Raw genomic sequence first — 23,612 nt, 5'->3', positions numbered from 1 at the left:
TTGCACTGCGGCCTGGGTGACAGAGCAAGACTCTGTCTCAGAAAAAGAAAATTTAAAAAAAAATCTCCTTACTTGTTTGCGTTCCTGTTCAAAACTACTCAAATATATTATTGGACGAAGTAGCCAGAGAACAAGTGAAAATGCATGTATGCACCCTTATTTTTAATTGCCCGGAAATATTAGGTTGGTGCAAAAGTAATTGTGGTTTTTGCCATTGAAAGTAATGGCAAAGATCGCAATTACTTTTGCACCAAGATAATACTTTATATTAAATAATTACTTTTAAACAAAAGAAATCTATCTATCTATCTATATATATGTGTGTATATATATATATACTTTACATTGTTAAATGGAGTTCTGCAGATATCCTGCATTAGCAAAGGAGGATTTAACCTCTGCAATTTTGTAAGACTAGCGCAGTCAGCTTTAGTGTTCTTCCCAGACACAAATGGGAATAATGACAAAATAAAATGTTGGCAGATATAAAATCCCCGATGATAAATGATAGGCTTTATTACCACCTCTCCTAATTTCCCTTTATGAGTAACTACCCTAGGGGAAACCTACACAAGAAATGGCTTTAATGGTTTTAATAGAAGTGGATTAATGAATTAATCTATTATGAGCATTGTAAATATTTAATTAAGAAACAGCTTAAGTAAGAAATTTTAAAAACTAAGACCTACAAGTCTATCATATCAAGAGTTGTACCTTGTCCCAATTTCCTGTTATTCCTTAGCACCACAATACTCTTTAAAAACTAATTAAATATTTGCTTCATCATATGTAATAAGGAAACACAATCACTATATTAATAACTCAGCAAACATCAAGGGTCATGTTATTGCCTTACTTTATAATGCTATTGTCAGAATCAATAAACAATAAAATAAAACAAACACACTTTCTTTTTTGGGAGTTCACCTCCCCCAAAAGCAAGGGGCACAGAGGATGTGGATTGTGGATTGTGGATTGTAGATGCTCAAGGGCAGACTTCCAAGGTCCCACCAGTGATTTACACATGGCTGTTATCTATACAATACCAAGTCACCAGTGAAGGTGAATTCACAAAGCAAGTCATGGTTCTGTAAGGAACTGGCTTCCCCTGAGTGCAGGATCAGCTACATCATTGGCAGGTCCAGCACAAAATGAAAACGTGGGCCCTCCATTCAGTAGTTATTAAGAATTTCAACATGGTAACAGCAGAACATTAAGCCAAATGAGGGGCCCTTCTATGCATAGAGCCCTGTGTGACTGCGCAGGTCACATGGCCCTGCAGTCAGCCCTGCTGGAGTGTGGTACAAAGACTGTTGAGATTTTAGAGGTGTTTGCAGGCTCTGGACTCCTGGCTTGTCCCCTCTTGTCCCTTCTTCAATTCTGGTAGATGTAGTTCCAATAACAGAAGGTACTAGTTATAAACTGCTGGTATAAGTTGCTAAGCAGCCAAAGGTTCATGGGAATGACACTGGTAGGTTTCCTAGGGTACACTTATGGGCTTCTGCCTTTTCTCTCAACTATCAGACCAACCCATGAAATCCAGATAGAAAAGGTACCAAAAGACTTAGGACATTAAGGTTCTTTTAGACTCACGGTCTGGTTTTATGGACTCATTGATCTTTAAAGTTAAATGGGACCTTAGAGATTATCTAGTCCAATTTCTCTCATTTTAATTAGGTCTCCATCAAATTGCATTTAGGCCCAAAGCATGCAGATGAATTCTCATTTGCATAGCTCTACAGCTGATGGTGATTTTGATGATCAAATCATAGTGGACGGTGTTTTACAAAGACAATGTTAGTATAATGAATGATTCATGCTATAACACTAATGGATCTATACAAGATGCTGCCAACCATGCTAACAATATATCCAGCATTTGATTTTTTTAAAAATACCAGTCAGAGCAAGGAGTGTGAGCTGAATGTCTTAGTACTTGGAAATCCCTGGACATGGGATCTAGAATGGGTTCATAAGATACAGGAACCAAGCAGATGAATCTAGAAGTGAAGGAAATGGGTGGTTTAGGATGTGAGTTAAAGAATCTCTTTTATCAGACACATGTCTCTGCTGCTCTTTCCCTACTTACATGTATGTTTTCTTCAATAATCCCTTATACAGTGTTTATTATGGACCAAGCTCTACACTAAGTTTTTTGCAAATATTAACTCATTTAATCCTCATAACAGTCCTCTAGGGTAAGTACTATGCTTATCCTCCTCTTTAAAGATGAAGAAACTGAGAAACATTGAGATTAATTATCTTGGCTAAGGGCCCACTGGTTTAAGTTGTGGAGGCAGGATTCAAACTCATGTAGCTGTGACTCCAGTAGCTGCACTAGATCGTGATGCTGTGCCAGTCATCTTCTGTCATGCCCTAATACCACCAACACAACCCTCTACTACACTGTTATAGGAACCAAAAGTTCAAGGGCATTCATTTAAAACACTGAAATCTATGCTTCTAGCACTGTAGCCATAGTTTTGGCACATATTTATGTCACCATGACTAAACTGATGCTAATGTCACAGATTTTTTTTTTTTTTTTTTTTTTTTTTTTTTGAGACTGAGTTTCGCTCTTGTTACCCAGGCTGGAGTGCAATGGCGCGATCTCGGCTCACCGCAACCTCCGCCTCCTGGGCTCAGGCAATTCTCCTGCCTCAGCCTCCTGAGTAGCTGGGATTACAGGCACACGCCACCATGCCCAGCTAATTTTTTGCACTTTTAGTAGAGACGGGGTTTCACCATGTTGACCAGGATGGTCTCGATCTCTCGACCTCGTCATCCACCCGCCTCGGCCTCCCAAAGTGCTGGGATTACAGGCTTGAGCCACCGTGCCCGGCAATGTCACAGATGTTAATACCCCTTAAACAGTGTTGATTTTATACATGATAGCCCAAATAGCTTCCATCCCTTTCCCACCCTTATGGTGCTACTCTAAAGGGTTATGCATGTACTTTTCATTTGTCGTTGCTTTGTTTTAGATGTAAGAGCTAGAAAAACACTTACCACAAAGCCTTTTTTTTTCTGTCTAGAAGGAATAAAACCATCCATAAAACAAATGCAAAAGCTCTTTTGACTTATGTTCATTCTAACATTTAGTTCTCTTTTATATCTACTGCTTAGGAAATCTTTTCTTTGCACCAAAAGAAAGACACAATTTATTTCCAAGACTATGAGGGTAACACCTTGTTGCCAAGAAAGGTGCAATCCATCATTGTTTTCTGATTGGTTTTTAAGAGTTCTGTGATGAATACAACGCATCATCAGGTAAGGGAGGAAAGCACTAACTTGCCATCTTTGTGGTGTCATGGTAACAACATGTATGTTCCCACAAAGGGATAGATTAACATAACTTATACTTGTTACGCTTTCCCAATATTCAAACATTCATACTTTTAGATGTTCTTCTAATAACAAATACTAATTTTCAATGGAAAGACACTTTTTTTTTTTTTTTTTTTGAGATAGGTTCTCACACTGTCACCCAGGTTGGAGTGCAGGGGTGCCATCATGGCTCATTGCATCCTCAACTTCCAGGGCTCAACCAATCTTCCCACCTCAGCCTCCCGAGTAGGAGTAGATAAGACAGGCACATGACACCATGCTCAGCTAATTTTCTTTATTTTTTTGTAGAGACTGTGTCTCCCTGTGTTGCCCAATCTGGAAAAACACTTTCAAAGATCCTTCAAGAAATAAGAAAATGTTTCTACTTTATGCAGATGTAGAGAGAATAAGAAGCATAAGACTTTCCAATTTAATATCACTGCAGGTAAATGTATTAATTTTTTATGGATTGCATAATTGTCTCTACTGTTCATTAAATTCCTATAGAGGAAGGAGAAAGGAGCATTCAACAATCACAGTATGCCATGAGGCACAATAGATAATATATCCTCTATTGTACAAAAAGAGAAAAAGAAACGTAAGATTCTGAAAGTTTTACTTTGGATGAAAATGTTACTAAAGAAAGATTCTGCCTGAGAATGTTAGATGTCTTGACACAGCAGATTTGCAAATAAAATATTGTGTTGTCATAGCACATTCTATACTGCTCTTGTGCAATTTCTGGAAGCTTGCTTCCTTTCTGGTCAGAGAGATGAGTTAAGCGATTTGGGCAGCATAATAAAATTTGTGTGCCTCGCCAAGATACAACCACAGTACTGAATTAATATCCTGCTACTGTCCCAACATGCTTTGATAAGGATGCTATTTCATGGCTCAATAAATACTTATTGACTAACTACAGACATGACAAAAATGTTTGTCCTTCAACTCAACTGTTTTAGGACTGAACATTCAAGGACTCTGAAAAAAGCCCAGGAATGTTGTAAGACTTTTAAAACCACTTTTATTTTCATTTTGCAAGCTCACTAAACTTGCAAAAGGGCAGAATAGAAATATACTGTTGGATAAACTTCTAGGAAACTATAAGGTTTTCAAGCAAAATTTTCTCTGTAAGCTGCTTTGTTCCACATAAGATGTAAAAAGCACAAAGGAGAAGTAGATATTAATTTCATTAGACATGCTCTGTGTCTCAATGATCAAGTTGGTGGCTTACAAATAAATCATATTCTGTGGTCCTCTCAAGAAATTTCACTGAATGGCCTGGCACAGTGGCTCACACCTATAATCCCAGCACTTTGGGAGTCCAAGGTGGGCAGATCACGAGGTCAGGAGATCAAGACCACCCTGGCCAGCGTGATGAAACCCCATCTCTACTAAAAATACAAAAAATCAGCTGGGCGTGGTGGCACGCACCTGTAGTCCCAGCTACTCGGCAGGCTGAGGCAGGAGAATCGCTTGAATCCTGGAGGCGGAGGTTGCAGTGAGCCGAGATTGCCCCATTGCACTCCAGCCTGGATGACAGAGTGAGACTCTGTCTCAAAAGAAAAGAAAAGAAATGTCAGTGAACCAGCTGGGCTTGTGCCTCTTACTCAGAGCAGCCACCAGCAATTAATGAACATGGTCTTTCTTTGTTCCAATTCAAGGAGGTCACTGTGTTACCCTGCAGGGTGGACCAGCATATTGCAAATAGGTTAGGTCAAGGTTAAGTTACACTCTTTACAAATGCAAACTTTTTTTTGTTTTTTTTTTTTGTTTTTTTTTTAGACAGAAGCTCTGTCACCCAGGCTGGAGGTCAGTGGCGTGATCTCAGCTCACTGCAACCTCCTCCTCCTGAGTTCAGGTGATTCCCCTGCCTCAGCCTTCCGAGTAGCTGGGATTAAAGGCATGCACCACCACACCCAGCTAATTTTTGTATTTTTAATAGAGATGTTGGCCAGGCTGGTCTTACACCACAGCTTCCCTAAGTGCTGGGATTACAGGCATGAGCCACTGTGCACGGCCACGAATACATTTAAGGCATCGGTTATCTATTTTTCTCTAAAAAGTTTTACCTTAACCAGCAGTGTCATGGGCAAAGCATAACCCTTAAAGGTCAGTAAGTGGATCCTATATTGGAAAAATCAATATATAGAACCTTTCCTATGAGCTAAGCTTTGTTTGATCAGACTATTCCTAGGTATCAGGACGCTGGCAAAGTCCTGCCAAAAGTAAAGTTCTTATCCCATTATATGTAGGCACAACCAGTTACAGTAACCAGAGAAGTGTTCACGCTAGAACCATTTTTTATCCAACAAACTGTGTTTTTCTTTTTTGTGCATATGCAGGCAACTTGAGAAGCATTTCTTTAAATATGTTTTTTTTTACTTTGCAATATAATTTTTAAATTAAAAAGGCATTTTGATTAGTGAGGCTTTTTTTAATATATATATATTTTTTTAAAGAGCCGGGGTATCATTCTGTCATCCAGGCTGGAGGGCAGTGGCATGATCATAGCTCACTGCATCTTTGAATTCCTGGACACAAGCTATCTTCCCGCCTCAGCCTCCTGAAGTAGCTGGGAGTACAGGCATGAGCCACCATTCCCAGCAATATTTTTATTCATCAACAGTTCTGGGACCAAATTTGTAAATCTATCACAAAAGATTATTCAATGTAGCAGTACTATTGTGATAGAAGAATGTTGAATTTAGAAATAATATTGCTCTCTTTCTCATTTATTGAAATTATGTGCATATGTATATTTAAGTCCAAATATTGTGCTCTAATCAAAGAGCACCCCAGGACTTGGCCCTTGGCCCCTCCCCCTTATCTATAATCTCTTCCTAAGTAGCTCGACCCAGTTCCAAAGTTTTATAGCGTAGTCATATGCCAATAATTCCCACATTATAGCTCTGGCTCTGACTTGCCTACAAAGCCGATACTTATGCATCCAGTTCTTTGACTTTTACTTTTGGATGTCTATCAGGCATTCCAAAGCGAACGGAACCAACAGAGAACCCTTTGGTCCTTTTCTCTCCCACGCACATCTGCCAGTTATCCACATCTCAGCCAGCGGTGCTACAGTCCACTTGGCTGCTCAGATCAAAAATCTGGCTGGCCATGGTGGCTCATACCTGTCATCCCAGCACCTTTGGAGGTGGGAACACTGAGCCCAGGAGTTTGAGGGCCTGGGCAACATGGAGAAACCCCATCTCTACAAAAATCCAAAAATTAGCCAGGGGTGGTCACGCAAGCCTGTAGTCCCAGCTACTTGGAAGGCTGATGTGGGAGGATGCTTGAGCCTCCAAGGTTGAGGCGGCAATGAGCCATGATTCCACCACTGCACTCCAGCCTGCACAACAGAATGAAACCTGTTTAAAAAAGAAAAAAAAAAATCTAGGAGTCTCCCTAGCTTCCAACAAGCAACCTGTCAGCATTGCCTCTACTTCAAGACATACTCCAAATCTGTTCCTTTCTCTCCATTTCTATCACTATCACCCTAGTCCATGTCACTGTTTATCTTTCACCTAGACCACCACCAGTAATATTTATTCAGGTCTTGTCACTGCTCTGCTTAAAGCCTTTTGTTCTTAACTCCTGTAGAACCAAATCAAAACTTCTTGCCCTGGCAACAAAGCCTAACTTTATCTTACAATCTGACCCTCTGTCTACACTTCTGACATCCACCCCTCCCACCTATTTCATTATTTTCCAGGACCTACTGATCTTTTTTTTCCTGTCCCTGTGATATGACAAGTTCCTCTGACCTCATTTAAGCAAAACTTTCCTTAGGGCTTAGAATATAACCCTGTATTAGCCCCAGAATTCTGCAAGTGATTATGTGGGAATTAAGGTAAGTCAGTGATTCTCAACCTGGACTGCACAGTGAAATCTTCCGCAGGGCTTTTAAAAATACGGATACCCAGACCCCATCTGATTTGAATCAGAATCTTTGGGAGGAGGCCAGAGATGATTCAGTAATTCTGAGAGGCTCCAAATGAGTCTATGTAGCTAAGGTTGGCAACTCTGATATAAGTGATGTGCTCTTCTTCTCTATTTTTAATTGTATATTTTCTTGACTAAGATGTTTTTTGCTATTGTTAATATAAATAGCATCTAAATGTAGTCTCATCTCAAAAGATGTTTAAAAAACAAACACGCACAAAAAAAAAAAAACCCTGACAGAATAGAATGGTCTAGTTTTCACAGAAAAGTGATGATAAAATGGATATAAAATACATGAAAAGGATTGGCTGGTATCATCCTGTAATTTTGATATTATGGAACATATTTAGATTTTAATAAGGAACTTTTTGTGGCTTATAAGTTATGCTTGATCTTGCTTTGCATTGAAGTCCCAATCTTGTGTTTATATCACTTCACAGGATGCTACTGTTGACTTTGAGAATGAATGAACCTGTTTTAACATGACAAGAACTCACGGAAATTTCGTGGAATTAATGTTTCTAACAAAACTTGAACTTTTCACTGTTTTAAGTCAGAATATTTTTGGCAGCAGTAGAACTTCCTGTGTCTATAAGAAATGGTTTAAAATGAGACTATAAAAAAGATCAAAAGACTTAGACATCAATTCACTTATAGGCTACCTAAATATTGTTATATGAGTATAATGGAATCAAACATATGGATTACATTTCCATTAAAATAGAGTAGGGTTTTAAAGCAGAGGAGCAGAAAGCTTTAGAAAAGTCATTTGAATGTTCTTAGACTTTTACAGCTAAAAAGTAATTCAAGCTGCTTACAAACACCAAAAGCTAAAGGGTATGCTTCTGCCTAAAGAATTTAACGATGCCATAAAAGTACAGAACTGTCACCAGCAGTGGTTGATTAGGGAACTGGGGAAGCCAAAATAACCTGTCACTCTCCCACCTTGAAGAAACCTGCTGTGCGTCTGGGGTTTACAACAGCATCTCATTCTTGTAGCTCTCCCAATGGTTGTGGGCAGAATGAATCAAGGAGGGGCCTTGACAAGCTAGATATATGGCTGTTTGTTTCCAATCTCTATAAGCCCATACACTAAAGATTCCAAAGGGATGATTAGAGGACAAGTTACTTTAGATGCACAGGGTTGCCCTTGTTACTCCAGGAGGGAAGAAAGAGTACTTTTCCAATTTTTTTTGGTATTCCTTTGTAATTGAACTGCAAGTGACAGAGGGTCTTAGAAAGGATTTGGGGGTCCACAAGTCTCCACAAAGTCCAGGGAAGAGGATGTGTGGTACCATAGGAAATAGGCACAGATGGCTTTTGACTTCTGATTATCTGAATTTGAATCTTGCTTTGAACACTAACAACTAAACAATTACCATCATTATTGTAATCATGGATATTGAGATGACAGTGAGAAAAACTTGCTGGGCCCCAGGAGGAGTAGAATTATAGAAAATTAAGAAGTATGCATTGACAATAATTCCACAATCTAGTGAAAATTTAGCAACTGCCACAGAATTGGAAAGCCCAAGAGCTCCCAATGTAAGTTCTTCTTTAACAATATCTCCTTTTCATATTTTTGCAATGAAATGAATATATTTGAACGTTATTCTTATCTTATCCTTACATTGGTTTCATTATTTGTGTCACTATGACCTACGTTAAGAAATGCTTTTTCCAGGCTATTTGTTCAAACAAAAAAAGGTCTTGCTTTAGGGCTTCCTTGTTAGGAAAATTTCAGATTTGACCTGGCATTTGCTAAGGACAATCTTATAAGCTTTTGTACCTGTGGTACCCAGACTCCACGTTGGCCCTCAATTGTCCCCACCTCCTGGTAGCCATATCTTGTGTAGTCAGTTCCCTCCCACATGATATGTCACTTCTGAGATCAGGTTATAAAGACTGCAATTTCTATCTTGAGTACATGCTCTTTTCTCTTGGATCTCTGCCATATTGTATGTCAGGTACACAGGGCAAGAGATTAAAGCTTCTAGCCAACAGCCAGAGAGAATCCAAGGCCTGCCAACACCTACCTATGTGAGTGAGTCTGGAAGCAGATCCACCAACCTCAACCAAGCTTTCAGATGACTGCCACCCAGCTGACAGCTTGAAGTCCACCTTATGAGAGACACAGAGACAAAACCACCCAGCTAGCATCCTCAGGCCCCCAGAAACTCTAGGACAGTAATTGTTTGTTGCGGACAGTAATTTGTTGCATGTGTGTGTGTTTTTTTTTAAGAAAAAGGAATGCATTTTTCAAATATATATATTCCCCTCTTTCCTGAATATGGTCCCATGGCACAGAAACCCATAGGCTTCAACATGCTTAAAGAGCTCTACTTCTTTTTGTTTTTCTGTTCAGTTGACAAGACAGCTTTTCATGAAGAGAAATAATGGTGAGTTAGAAAAAGGATTTCCTTCCTTGGGATGTAAAAAAGCAAAAGGGAGAATCAAATGCCTTCAGAGTGCCCTAGATAGCAAATACAAGTCTATTTATATTTTATTTATGTATTTATTTTGAGTCTTACTCTGTTGTCTAGGCTGGAGTACAGTGGTGCAATCTCGATTCACTGCAACCTCCACCTCCTGGGTTCAAGTAGTTTTCCTGCCTCAGCCTCCAGAGTAGCTGGGACTACAGGTGCACACCACCATGCCAGGCTATTTTTAATTTTATTTTATTTTAGTTTTAGCAGAGACAGGGTTTCACTATGTTAGCCTCTTAACCAGGCTGGTCTTGAACTTCTGACCTCAGGTGCTCTGCCTGCTTCAGCCTCCCAAAGTGCTGGGATTATAGGCATGAGCCACTGTGCCTGACTGCAAATACAAATTTGTTATAAAGCACTTTAAACACTGTTCCACTGACTAAGTATAGTAAGAAGAAAATTTTAAGCAAGTTAAAGAAGTTACAGCACAAAACTTACCTGATTTTAAAAAATAAAGCAAGACAAAAAAAGCCAATAACCTAATATCATCTCTTGACAGAACAGATGCCCTCTTGGGGAGTATTCATATACAGTTCTACACCACACAACATCATTTCAGTCAATGAGGAATTGGACTGCATATATGACAGTCGTCCCATGAGCTTATAATGCCATGTTTTTACTGTATCCTTTCTTTTTTCTTTTTTTCTTGATGGAGTCTTGCTCTGTTGCCCAGGCTGGAGTTCAGTGGCGTGATCTTAGCTCACTGCAACCTCCGCCACCTGAGTTCAAGGAATTCTCCTGTCTCAGCTTCCTGAGTAGCTGGTACTAGGCACACACCACTACCTCTGGCTAATTTTTGATTTTTTTTTTTTTTTTTAGTAGAGATGGGGTTTCACTATATATTGGTTAGGCTGATCTTGAACTTCTGACCTCAGGTGATCCACCCACCTCAGCCTCCCAAAGTGCTGGGATTATAGGCGTGAGCCACCACACCCCACCTCTTTTTTCTTTTTTGAGACAGAGTCTGGCTCTGTTACCCAGGCTAGCGTACAGTAGCACAATCTCGGCTCACTGTAACCTCTGCCACCTGGGTTCAAATGATTCTCAAGCTTCAGCCTCCCATGTAGCTGGGATTACACATGTATACTACCACATCCTGCTAATATTTTGTTTTGTTTTGTTTTTTTAGTAGAGATGGGGTTTCACTATGTTGGCCAGGCTGGTCTCTAACTCCTGGCCTCAAGTGATCTGCCTGCCTTGGCCTCCCAAAGTGCTGAGATTACAGGCCTGAGCCACCACGCCTGGCTACTGTACCCTTTCTTTTTAGATGTGTTTAGATATACAAATACTTGCCATTGTGTTACAATTGCCTACAGCATTCAGCACAGCAATATGCTGTACAGGTTTGTAGCCTAGGAGAAATAGGCCATACCATATAGCCAAGGTGTGTAGTAGGCTATACCATCCAGGTTTGTGTAAATACATTCTATGACACACTTGATTCACTCAACCAATGAAATTACCTAACAATACATTTCTTAGTCTATATCCTCATTGTTAAGTGACGCACGACTATGATTGGTTATTCTGGTATTGTGAACTGAACCATATAAAGAACGCTTTTACAAATGAAGAACATTTTCATCTAGAATTGATGCCAACATTAATAACTTAAGTATTTCAGTGTCTCATGGCCAAAGTTCCATATTTCAGCTACCTTAGCAAGAAAACCCAAGAAAATCAATTTGCATCTAAAAGCGCCTTCATGGAGTTGGCCTAGTTTTGTGGCAAGAATCCCAGCTTGCTTAGAGAAGCAGAAGTTGAAGTCTGCCTCACACAGGATTGTTTGGTCCCAGATGAATAACCTGCTGGCATCCACTGTGAGCAGAGTGGTAAGCAGATTATGGGTAAGCAGATATTAATATTTTGATTAAACATTTTCAAACCTCATATCGCTATTTTAAAAAATAATTGCATTACTCTTGAGAGCACTCTTATATTTACCATTCTAAAACCACTTTTAGCCTTAACTTCTATATATTCACGATCTTAAAATCTCTATCTATAGTTTATTTCCCAGGATCAAAACTTTTTCCCTTCACCACCTTAACTGCAATGTAAAATTCATGTGAATATTACTTTCTTGGACAGTCTTAATAGTTTTAAGTCTTTACATGGCACTTTCTGCCTTCCTAGATCTCTTCTTGAAAAAGAGCTGTGGTCATCTTTGGTCTCAGGTTCTATAAAAACCCAGCACAGCTTGGCAGGCCTCCTGGAATGACTTCTTGCTTCCTGAGGACCCACTGATTTAACAAACTTAACAAACGTAAATAACAGAAGCTATGAAAGAGGCATTTTCAGGAAGCATTCTGAAGCTATGAAGCAACAAAAGTTTATTAGACCACAAAAATTTCTCTAGCACCATCCATCATGTAGAATATACAATTTAGCATAACAGGGAAAGTTATTGTTATTAATTGAGGTCTACAGTGCACGTACAGGTTTCTAAACATCAACAGTCAAAACTTCTGGGTTACCACAATTTATTTCTAGGTCCAAACCAAAAAAGTCTGTTTATTTCTTGGGTGCACACTAAATGTGGCCACTGTGTTAGAGGGAAAATATGGAATGAACATTGTATGCTTACAACATTGAGTGTTGGAGTCATCCATAATCTCCAATTCTAATTTAGCTTGCTAGCGACCTTCTCTAAAGGTGCTGTAGACTCTGGGCATCTTCCCCAGAATGCTTTCAGGCTGATGAGGGATATGGGTGCACGGGATTAAGGGAAGAACATCTAGCAAACCACTTGCTTTACGGTTCAAATAAGGAAAAGACGGAGGAGTTCAAAGAAGGTTAAATCTCCCACTTCACCTTTCCCTCTGCCTAGGCAACAGACCTTCTTCTCTAGAACTGTCTTCTGCCCACGTGGTGGTCACTGCCTAGCTCAAGGCATAGCCCTGGAGAGGACACAGAGGCAACAGGTTCAGACACTTGCCTCAGGGTCCCCTGAGGGGTCCTTCCAATCGTGCTTCCCCCAGTCTCTGAAGCATATTCCAGCAGCTAACATGTGGGGAAAGGGGGCCCTAAACCCTGCGCCGCCCAGGAACTGTGCTGTGGAGCCTGGCCACGTTCCCTTATTGGGGCAGGCATGAGGCAGTGACTAAAGGGTCCTAAAGCTTTCAGTGAGGACTCTGAGATGGCTGGACCGCTCACTGCATCTTAGCCTACAGAGAGGGCTCCATGGAGCAGGAACAGAAGCAGTGAGAAGCAGTGTGACACTGGAGGAGGTACTAAGGAGGGGGCGGCCTTCTGATCCAAGCAAAGATTTTTAAGGACCTCCTGACTCAAAACAATCACTTCCTCTCTTGCTCTGATTCGTGGACAATGAAGTCCCAAAGGGAGGCCCTTCCTTGTAACCTCAAAGGGAGGAAAGCCTGCTCACAGCTGGACAGAGGCCGCGGGCAGCTACCGTCCACCTGTCTCCCATCACGTCCTCCCCTCTAACCCCCGAGCGGCTGGTCTGGGGTGCTTTGGACGTGCTGCTTGCCTTGCGTTCCACTCTCCCTCCCACGCACTCCCTGGATGTGTCCCACTTGGAGAAGGCGAAGTTGGGGAGGGGCAGCCCTAGCGGAGGGCCACTTGGTCTGGGCACTTACTTAAGGTGGAATGGGATGGCAGCGGGGCAGGTGACGGCCTAGGCTAAAAGGCGGCCCCGGGGGCAGCCCAGGTAACCCCTGTCCAGCGCCCGCCCGCAAGGAGCACCGGGCCGGGCTGTCAGAGAGCGCTCTCGGCAGGGAGCCCACACCCACCAGGGGGTGCGGCGGGCTAGCACTAGGGCCGGCCCTGGGAGGGTGGCGTCCGCAGCCCGCTGGCCCCAGCCTTGGGCTCTGGAACCCATGCCCAGGATTCCAGGGCGGAGAGGGGCAGCGGGCCTGGGCGGGCTACGCGGCTGGCGTCTGCCTCCGCCCCCTGGGTCCTGGCGCCTCCGGGGCACTGACCTGCCAATCGCCTCTCCCGGACGTTCTTCCACAGCAGATCCCAAGCTCTGGCCGTGGAGTCCCGCAAATGCTCACTGATGGATCTCCTGAGCTGCGTTTGGCAAGGTTTCCGTTTGCTGGTCATTTTAGATCCGTCCTCATAACGACAGGCTGGCTCGCCACCACCACTCCCGCGTGGCCTGCGACTCAGACTCCTGGCGACTGGAGAGGACGGACGCGGCACTCCCGCTGGGGTCCCGGGACCCAACGCGGGTGTGACATGGGTCGGTCCCGCGCTGGGTGGCTGCGCCACGCGTGTGCGGACCGGGATGCCTGGCCACCAGGAGCGGCAGGCTAGGTTACCCTCTGCGCTTGCCAACTCCTCTACTCCTTTCCCACTTTCCCTCTCCTCCCCTCCTCCCCTCCGCTGGGCGCTCCTCCACTCCCCTCCCTCCCCTGCCCTCCCCCTGACTGCCTCGCGCCCCACTCGGTCCAGGAGCGTGCTTCCCCACTCCCTCTGTCCAGGGGCTGGACCAAATTCCTCCTATTTCTTGACAGTTTTCTTTATTTTTCACTTTCAGAAACTGCCACCTTCACAACTACTACAACAACAAAAATTTATATATGCCACAGTGAGAGCATAACTCATCCCGGTTTCCCTGAATTCAAGTGACTTCAAGTCAGCTACGCGGTTTGGCTGACATTCTTTTGATGTTCAATGTTGGTGATCTGAACATTATGTTAATCCTTCCTGACTTCTTCAATGAAATAGTTATCTGGCTGCAAACTACAATCAAATTAATATGGTTTGAAGTGTCAAAATACTATTGCATAGGCATGAGGAGGAAAATAACTTTTAAATATTAAGGTCAAACCATGAGGAACGTACCTAAAATAGATGTATATACTTTGAGAAAGCATTACAATCTGTATGCTGTTAAAGAAGTAGGTATTAGGAAGAAGTGAAATATGAAATACAAGAAATATGAAATATGAATACAAGAATTTTCAGGTATTTTAGCCAAAAACATAAAATAGGCTTGTAATTAGAAATTAACTCTGATTCCTGAAGGAAGGAAGGAAATGTATTGGCTCTGTAAGAAATACATCATCACTGGAGTCCAAGTCCACTTCCTGGGCTTCAACTCATTCTTAAGGAGAAGACAATACTATCTCAGGCCTCAGGGTGTCCTGTAGTTCACAAAGTTCTGCTTCTGAATTGCTTTGAGGTCTTCCAAGAAAGTAACTGTGACAACATTTAATTAATTCAGAGTTGTGATTAATGCCTTACACCTCAGGTTTGAGGAGGGGAACAAATTTTTTCAAAAGGAATTTCTGAATTCTTGAATCTGCAAAATGGCTTGAATCCCATTTCTTTTTAAATGTCTTCGTACTAGGCTGCCAAATAATAACCAAAATTTAATCAGATATTCATTCTAATTTCAGGTGCTCCACAGGAAGTTTGAAAATTAAAAGTATTCAGTCCTTCCTCTCTATTTATATAAATTGCTACTGACTTAGGGAATGGAAACCAACAATTACCTAAAATATTCCCTCTACATTTCTGCTACACTTCTAGTAAATATTCCCTCCATCAGTTTATCTTGTTGGTAGAAAACAGGAATGATAGGGATGGTGGTTAAAAAAAAAAGTCTTTAGTCTTATTTTGTTACTTTAAATATTTAAAAATGTCAACTAGTAAAACATACGTCAGAATGAGCTAGAAAGTAATGAGATACTTTTTTTTTGTACCGTCCTGGTAAATCTTTGAAATAGTCAGTTATGAAGCAATAGGTTATGGATCAGAAATGGACTTGAAACTATGGCAGTCAGTTATAGACTAATCCAGATTGCTTTCTGGACCCAAGCCAAGTACCCTTTTGATTCCATCCTCTGCTTTGTATGCATGTAGAGGTAACAAAATGCTCTGCAAAGAACAAGATTCCTGTTATCTGAAAGTGCCTGCTATACAGTGTAACAACAGAATGTTTAACAATTACATTCCCAGGGAAGCTGTGTATTTGACTTTTAGAATGGACCTCTTACTGAATAAAACAGAAGCCTGTAGTTTTAACATTATATATGTGGGAACAGAACAGAACCATTCAAGCTATTTCAGTGATCATTTAGCTTTCAAGAACCTGGGCCCCTACTACTTTCTATTCTAACGCATATTTTATATTCAGATGCCATCGATTAGGGGTTTTCTGTAAGTTACTAATTTGAAGACTAAATTCTGGCATTGCACATTTGTTTAGTTCTGGCTGTCGGATGGCCCATGAATTGAGAACTGTCCAAGAGAAGCCAGACGAAAGACGAAAACGATCTGCCCAGAACAGGTGCCACCTGAGCAGTGTGTTCCACCCAGCATAGCCTAGCTCTCCGCCAGCCCTGGCTGCTGGCCCTGTTGGAAGAAACCACACAGCTGTGCAGATGGAGCCACCACAAACGCCAAGAGTTCTAACCTCAACAGGAACCTCAGGGCTACTTGGAGTCATCTGTACAGCATTCATTCTCGTTCTCCCCAGTATCTGTTACAAAGCTGAACCTTAGGTAGAATCCCCTCTGGGGACTTCACCAGATGAAAATACCACCTACTTCAGAGGAAAGAACGCAGGTAACCCCCTAGCCCTACCTCCCTTCTTGCTTACTCCCTTCCCTCCCATCGCAGCAGAAGAGGTGCTGCTCTTCCTGCCTGAGACCCTGTCCTCCACCTGTGCTGGGCTTTCTTTCCCTTCTTGTCCTGACACGGATTTTGATACATTGGTTATTTCCTCTCCCTCACAGACCCTCTATCTCTCCTTCTCCATAGGCTCAACCCTCCAGTCTCACCCTTCTTTTAAATAAACGAAAATTAAAACAACAGCAGCTATCCTAAAAACTACTGCCTCTACCCTGTGTCCCTGGGAAGAGAAGTCTTTCCTTGTCAACACTGCAATCTGGGCTTCCTCCCTTGCTCAGTGAACATGATTGTCAACACTGCAATCTGGGCTTCCTCCCTTGCTCAGTGAACATGATCTTGTCAGAGTCACCAGTAATCATCTGGTTGCTAAATCTAACAGACATGTTCCAGTTATTGTTGTCCTTTCCAGGGCTCACGGACCATCGGATGCTGCTGCCCATTTCCTTCCTCTGACACAGACTTGTCTCGTGGCTATCAGGCGACACCCTCCCCTGGGTTCCTCCTTTTCACAGGAGGCCTCACATGGTCCTTCTCAAGGCCTGACAGGCTATAGATAGAAAGTGTGTGTGCTAAGACTGTGACTAAAGACAGAGTCCTGTTTGATTCTCGTATGTTTCTGTTTCTCAATAGTACCTCCCCAGACGATTGCATTCTGGATTAAATGAAATAATCCATTTGGCACATAGAAAGGACCTAATCTATGCTCCGAACAACAATACTATTCTAATTACATTACAATCCTAGCCCAAATCTAACCTGAGCCCTTTCAAAAAGCCTTCCCTGACAGCCAACCTAAATAGCCCCATGACTCCTCATGGCATTCAGTTTAGTTTTCCTTATAGCACTTCCACTTCCACACACTGTGTGTGTTTGTTTGTGGCTGGTCTCCCAGGCAGGTTGTGAGCGCCATAAAAGCGGAGGCCCTGTCTGTCTTGCTTGCTTGTGCATCCTCAGTGCCCAAAACAGTCCCAGACAGTCATGATCAGGAAATACTTGCAGAATAAATGAATGAGTCTGCTTTAGGGTCATGTATTGTTTACCTTCCTGATGGGTATCTCCAAAACTTTCCTTCCAAATCTGCTTTTTCATCTCTATTTCCTATGCCAGCCACCTGGTGCTACCACCCATCTAGTGACAGAGAGAAATCTAGAAGACATCTGAAACTCCTCCATATATCCTATGTTGCTTCAATCTTTCCCCCACCTCTCCATCTCCTGAGTGACAGATTTAGTTCAGGTTTTCTCTTTCCCTTCCCTGAATTTTGGCATAAAAAGAGTCCCATTTGAAAGCTCTTGCTCCCACTGCACTCTATGTCTTTATATATTAACTCTGCTTGAATGCCGTTACCCTAATTTTTTTTTCCTTCACTCATCCTTCAAGATTCAACTCGGAAGTACTCAGATGTCATCTCCTCCTTGAGCCTTCTACAAATCCCAGTGGCTGGATGAGTTCCTTTTCTACTGTGTTTCTGCCGTGCCTTGGGGCTATTGCCAGGGGAGCACTTATCAAACAGCCAAAATCTAAGTGTCCTTACCTGTTTCTTCTCAGCTGTCCCTGCAGTCCTGAGTTCCCACAGCTAGGACTAGTATAGGGCTTTTATTTCTCAATCCCCTGTACCTTTTCAGTGAACCACACATAGTAGGAGTAGGATCATTTACAGACTGAATGACTATTCCCATAGTTTTAGATGACTGGTTACCACTAGGATCTGCTTCTTAGTACACGTGTACATTTTAAGGAAGCTAACGGTGATGTTGCTTCATCGTCATTAATTATCACTCTTTTCTTACATAATGTTTATTAATTTTAAAAATAGAGGTAATACATACTGATAATTATAGTTTTTAAACACATAAAAATCATAAACCATTAAAAGTACCTGCAATATTACCAAAAAGAGAACTGATAACATTTGAAATTTTTCCTTTTCTGTTTTTTCCTTGCATATTAAAAAAAATTGAATGAATTTTTATACCAAGTTTTTATTTTACTAAGCAGTAGATTGTGAGCATTTTTCCAGTTTATTTTCTTTTAAAATATAGTTTTTTATATGACTATATAAAATTCTGTTGGATAAACGCACTATAATTTATTTTAAAGCTTTCACAGTTTTGGAGTTTTTTCTCCAAATTTCTAAAATTACAAATAATCCTGTGATAAATAACTTTGACAAATGAAAAAATATATATATATATGTATTTCTCCTCTTACTGCTAGGTAATAAGACCCATCACCATTGTCTCTTACAACCAGAGGCAATAGGCAGGACTTGCCACCCACCACCTACGCAGCTGAATGGCAACAACTCTGCAATTCCATTTCATTTTTATCCCTTCCATTTCCCTCTTCTGTTCAAGTCTGATTCTGTGCCATCACCCCCTACCGAAGAGTGGAGAAGCACATTCCACTGTCTGCTTGCTGTGGTAATTTTTTGTTGGAAGCCTTTGCTTGAGAATAAAGCCCAGTTTCTAACCACACCAGGCCAGGAATCCTTCGCCAAGAGCCCATAGTCGTGGTGCATTATTTCGTGTTGCTTACAGCTTTGCTGTGGGGAAATGCCCTCCTTGAGGAGACTCGTTTTCCTTTCCTGCAGGATAGAAGGGTGAAGAGCTCTTGCAGCTCTTTCCCTGCATATTCCCTTCCCAAGAGAGATGGGGTGTAGCAACTCTTCCTTTGGTGTATCCTTCAGGCTCCAAATCAAGATCCTGTTGTTGGAGCTTCTGAAATGCAATCTCATATTGTTTATTTCATCATTTAAAAAATGTTGCTGAAGGTTCTGGAGAAGCTGACTTTTCAAGCTGGGTCCATGGATCACAGTCACCAATCTGTGCCTGCCCTGACTGGCCTATCCGTGTGTCCCATTGCCATGCTCTGAATCTGCCTGCGTTTGAATGCTAACAATTTTGATTGCTTTGCAGGTTTTGTTCTGTTAATTAAAAAAGCATCAGGCTTCATGCTTTCTTGGAAGCAATATTTAGTGCTAGCTGTAAGCTCTGCATTGCCAATTAATAGCTTTGGCTGTTTTTCATAGTTTCCTGATGTAGACTGGTAAATGCTTTGAATCTTCAGGCTTAATGTCATATCATAGTCATCAACTTTACAAATATCATAATTCGTTTCTATATTTTTATGTACCCTTTGGGAGACCATGATTACCATATAGGAGACACTGAATAAGTGTCATACAAATTTCTGATGGTAATCACAGGCCATTGGTTTGAAGAAGTTTCCGGTGATAGAAATCATCCTGACATCACTTGTGCCATCCTTCAGCCTGTCTGCTTTATAAAGGTTGAGTAAATAATTTAGCTTACCACACAATCTCACATTAGCATATCAATAGAGGTAATTTGTTATGACTGCCTTAGTATATATAGAGTAGTTTAAGACATCAAACATACACTCTGAAGCATTCTTCCATTGCTATTGAGCTTCTTCAAGCCAATGAACACATCATCTGAAGAGTAGTGAAAGCCAGCCCCCAGCTCCCATGGGCAGTAGAGAGAAGTAGCTGGTGAAGTAGCACAGACAGAGGAGGTAGCCAACTAGGTTCATACCATGGCTCTGTACCTACTAGCTGTGTAATTTCCGTAAGTTACCCATTTTCTGAGTTCCTCAGCCTCAGCATCTACAAAACGCGGATTCTAATAGTGCTTCCCTCACAGTATTTTTGGCAAGGATCAAATGCAATAATACGTGCAAAATATTTAGAATGGTGCCTAGCATGTAATGAGCATTCATTAAATTTTAATTGCTATTTTTGTTGTTATTATTATTTTGCCTAAATCATTTCTGAAATTCTCATGAGATTCCAGTCCAGCCAAATTCTGAATAGCATCATGTTAAACAGCAAGAAGTCACTAATGAGTATTAGAAACTAGCACTGGATTTGGGAGGTATGAGAATAGGATTCATATCTTAGCTTGAGAATGATAAGGTATAGGAGAGATAGAACCTATTTAATCTCCCTAAACATGGGTTTCCTTATCTGTCAAAAGCAGCAAAGAGCTCTTTGTTCTACTTACCCTGCTTATGCTTACATATATGTGAGAGTGTTTTATAATTCAATGTGTCATCAACACGAAAAATATTGTAAATAATAGGAAAGTTTAGGGAAAATCCACATATGGAGGAGGTACATTTCCTACTTGCATGCATAAAAACATATGTATTCAACAAAGGTCCTTATTTCTAGAGTGACACAGGTTTCTCTTGGTGGTCCTAATTGTGTTCCAACTGTTGACATGAATCAAAGTTGATTAAGTATGTTTCTTGGTGTGGACAAGTGGAAGGGGCTGGAACCCTTGTCCCCTTCCATGGGGTAACCCTCCACTCCAATTATATTTATTCCACAAATATGTACTGAACAAACCCTTGGCATCTCTAAAGACATGGCAGCATGTGCTCTGCATTCTAGAGGAAAATCATTTGGAGATATCTCAGTACAAATTTCCACCCTGTTAATTAATCTAAGTAGGTATGGCATTTTCTTTAGGAATTCCATCATTAATAAGGCCTTGCTCTAGTTTAGCACCACCCAGGATAGTGTCTTGTATGCATTATTTAACATAACAAGCACTTGAGGTCAGCAGCTACTCCTTAGACAAACAAAAAAAAGCAGGCAAATAAATAAATTCAGAAAAGTTATATGATTCAATCAAGCTCGTCAACTAATAAGTTGCAGAACCAAGACCCAAATGTTTACCATCCATCTTTAAATTCAGTCTTTGGGAGGCTGAGGTGGGTTCATCACTTGAGGTTAGGAGTTTGAGACCAACCTGGCCAACATAGTGAAACCCAGTCTCTACTAAAAATATAAAAATTAACTGGGTGTGGTGGTGGCACACACCTGTAATCCCAGCTACTCGGGAGGCTGGGGCAGGAGAATCACTTGAACTCTGGAGGCGGAGGTTGCAGTAAGATGAGATCATGCCATTGAACTCCAGCCTGGGCAAGACTCTATCTCATAAAAAAATATATATATATCTCCAGTCTCATTCTCTTTACCCACAGCTCCCTTGCCATTCCTCGAGGCCACAGTACAATGGCCAAAGTTGTCCCTTTAACTCTATAGGCTATTTCTCCCCTAGTTTGTAGAATTTTGGAGGTCGTCAGACAATCTATTATAGTCAGTAAAGAAATGTCTTTTCCATTGGCAATGAAATTAAACCTGTTTCATTCTTTAAAATAATCTCGAGTTAATTTGTATTTAAATCTATCATTAAGCCCTTGGAAAAAGTCTGGTGATCTAAAATGATTTCTAAGACTGAGCCCATTTTAAGGAGGGAATGATTACTTCAGAGTAACTGCTCTCTGATTCTTTCAGATAAACAAGGGGTTATGAGGACACAGACTGGGTTCTGCCAATGCCCTGCAACACTTCCTGGTTATCAGTAATGGAGCTCTTAGGAGATTCAACAAAGTGTCCTTCAATTTGTGATGTTTTAAAATGGGGAAGTCTCAGGAGGTAATTCCCTATTTCTTCAACAAAAATAGTTCAAAGGCAGTCGATTGTTTTAAACATTAAGTGCTTTCCTGTTAGTATCTTATGATAACATGGTTAATAAAAGAGAATTATGAGTTTTAAGAGTACCTGGGGAAATGGAAACTGCTTTTATTTTTTAATATACACTTCCTTCTGTCTACACAGAAGGACGTACAATTGATCCTTGAACAATATAGGATTGAACTGTGGGGGTCCACTTACATGTGGATTAATTTTCATTAAAAGTTACACTGAGAGTGCCTGCCTCCCTTTCCACCTCCTCTACTTCTTCCACCTCTGCCGCCACCAAGACAGTAAGACCAACCTTCTTCTCTTCCTCCTTCTCATCAGCTTACTCAACATGGAGACAACAAGTATGGAGACCTTTGTGATGATCCACCTGCACTTAATGAATAGTGAAGATATTTTCTCTAGCTTGCTTTATCGAAAGAATATATAATACCTATAACATAACAAAACGTGTTAACCAATGATTTATATTATTGGTAAGGCTTCCAGTTAGCAGTAGGCTGTGAGTAGTTAAGTTTTTAGAGCGTCACAAGTTATATCTGGATTTCTGACTGTAGGTCAGGGGAGTAAGGGGACCTGGTTCCTCTAACTCCTGCATTGTTCAAGGATGCATTAGTCCATTCTCACATTGCTAGAAAGAAGTACCTGAGACCGGCTAATTTATAAAGAAAAGAGGTTTAATTGACCCACAGTCAGTTAAATCTCTTTTACAATGATGGCAAAAGGCAAAGGAGAAGCAAGCACATCTTACCATGGTGGAGAGGAAAAAGACAGCGAAGGGAGAAGTGCTACACACTTTTAAACAACCAGAACGCATGAGAACTCACTCACTATCATGAGAACAGTAAGGAAGAAATCCACCCCCATGATTCAGTCACCCCCCACCAGGTCTCCTGCAACACTGGAAATTACAATTTAACATGAGATTTTGGTGGGGACACAGAACCAAACCATATCAAGGGGTCAACTGCATTTACCTTCCATATGAGAAAATACCATATTTTCTATATCACTTCACTAGTGGTCATTCATTGCTGTATTTGTTGTAATTATTTTGTATACATTATTTTGCAAGTACCATTTAAAATAAAAACACTTGATACTACTTAGTGTGTTAGACCATTTTTGTGTCACTACAAAGAAATACCTGAAGCTGGGTAATTTATAAAGAAAATAGATTTGATTGGCTCATCGTTCTGCAGGCTGTAAAAGTGTGGCACCAGCATCTTCTTGGCTTCTGGTGAGGGCCTCAGGAGGCTTACAATCATGGCAGAAGGGGAAGGGGGCAGGAGGATCACACTGCAAGAGCAAGAGCAAGCATGGGGAACAACCAGCTCTTGTGTGAACTAACTGAATGAGAATTCACTCATCACCCAGGGGATGGTACTCAACGATCCATGAGGGATCTGCCCTCATGATCCAATCACCTCCCACACGGGCTCTACCTCCAGCACTGGAAATCACATTTCCACCTGAGATTTGGAGGGGACAAACATCCAAAACATATCAATTAGGGGGAAACTACAAATACCAATCCATCCCTGGAGTCCTCGGAAATCTTTTGGATTTAATGGATTTTATTGATAGCTCTATTTTATTTGTAGAACCCTGGGCCTCTGTTTTACCTATCTTTGCATCCCCTGTTCCTGGAACAATGCTTGGCACACGGTGATCTTAACAACAATGACAACTACCACCACAACAAAGGTTGTTGAATTCGATTTTCTTAACTT

General features: G+C 41.3%; 1 protein-coding gene across 4 annotated transcripts in view; it reads right to left on the bottom strand.

Moving 5' to 3' along the window:
• The window catches only part of STARD13 (StAR related lipid transfer domain containing 13), a 540,046-nt gene that overhangs the window by 242,305 nt on the left and 274,129 nt on the right, over window positions 1-23,612 (bottom strand). Inside the window, exon 1 of one of the 4 annotated variants that reach the window (XM_074387851.1) lies at window positions 13,703-14,076. The exons of the other annotated variants lie outside the window; for them this stretch is intronic. Within the exon in view, the coding sequence (XP_074243952.1) occupies window positions 13,703-13,826 (124 nt within the window). The 5' untranslated portion in view covers window positions 13,827-14,076. Of the gene's footprint in view, window positions 1-13,702; window positions 14,077-23,612 lie in introns of those variants that run through there. 4 annotated transcript variants of the gene reach the window in all.

Source organism: Saimiri boliviensis, chromosome 16, assembly GCF_048565385.1.
Source record: "Saimiri boliviensis isolate mSaiBol1 chromosome 16, mSaiBol1.pri, whole genome shotgun sequence".
NCBI classification, from domain to species: domain Eukaryota; kingdom Metazoa; phylum Chordata; class Mammalia; order Primates; family Cebidae; genus Saimiri; species Saimiri boliviensis.
This window is presented reverse-complemented; position numbering and strand designations above follow the sequence as displayed.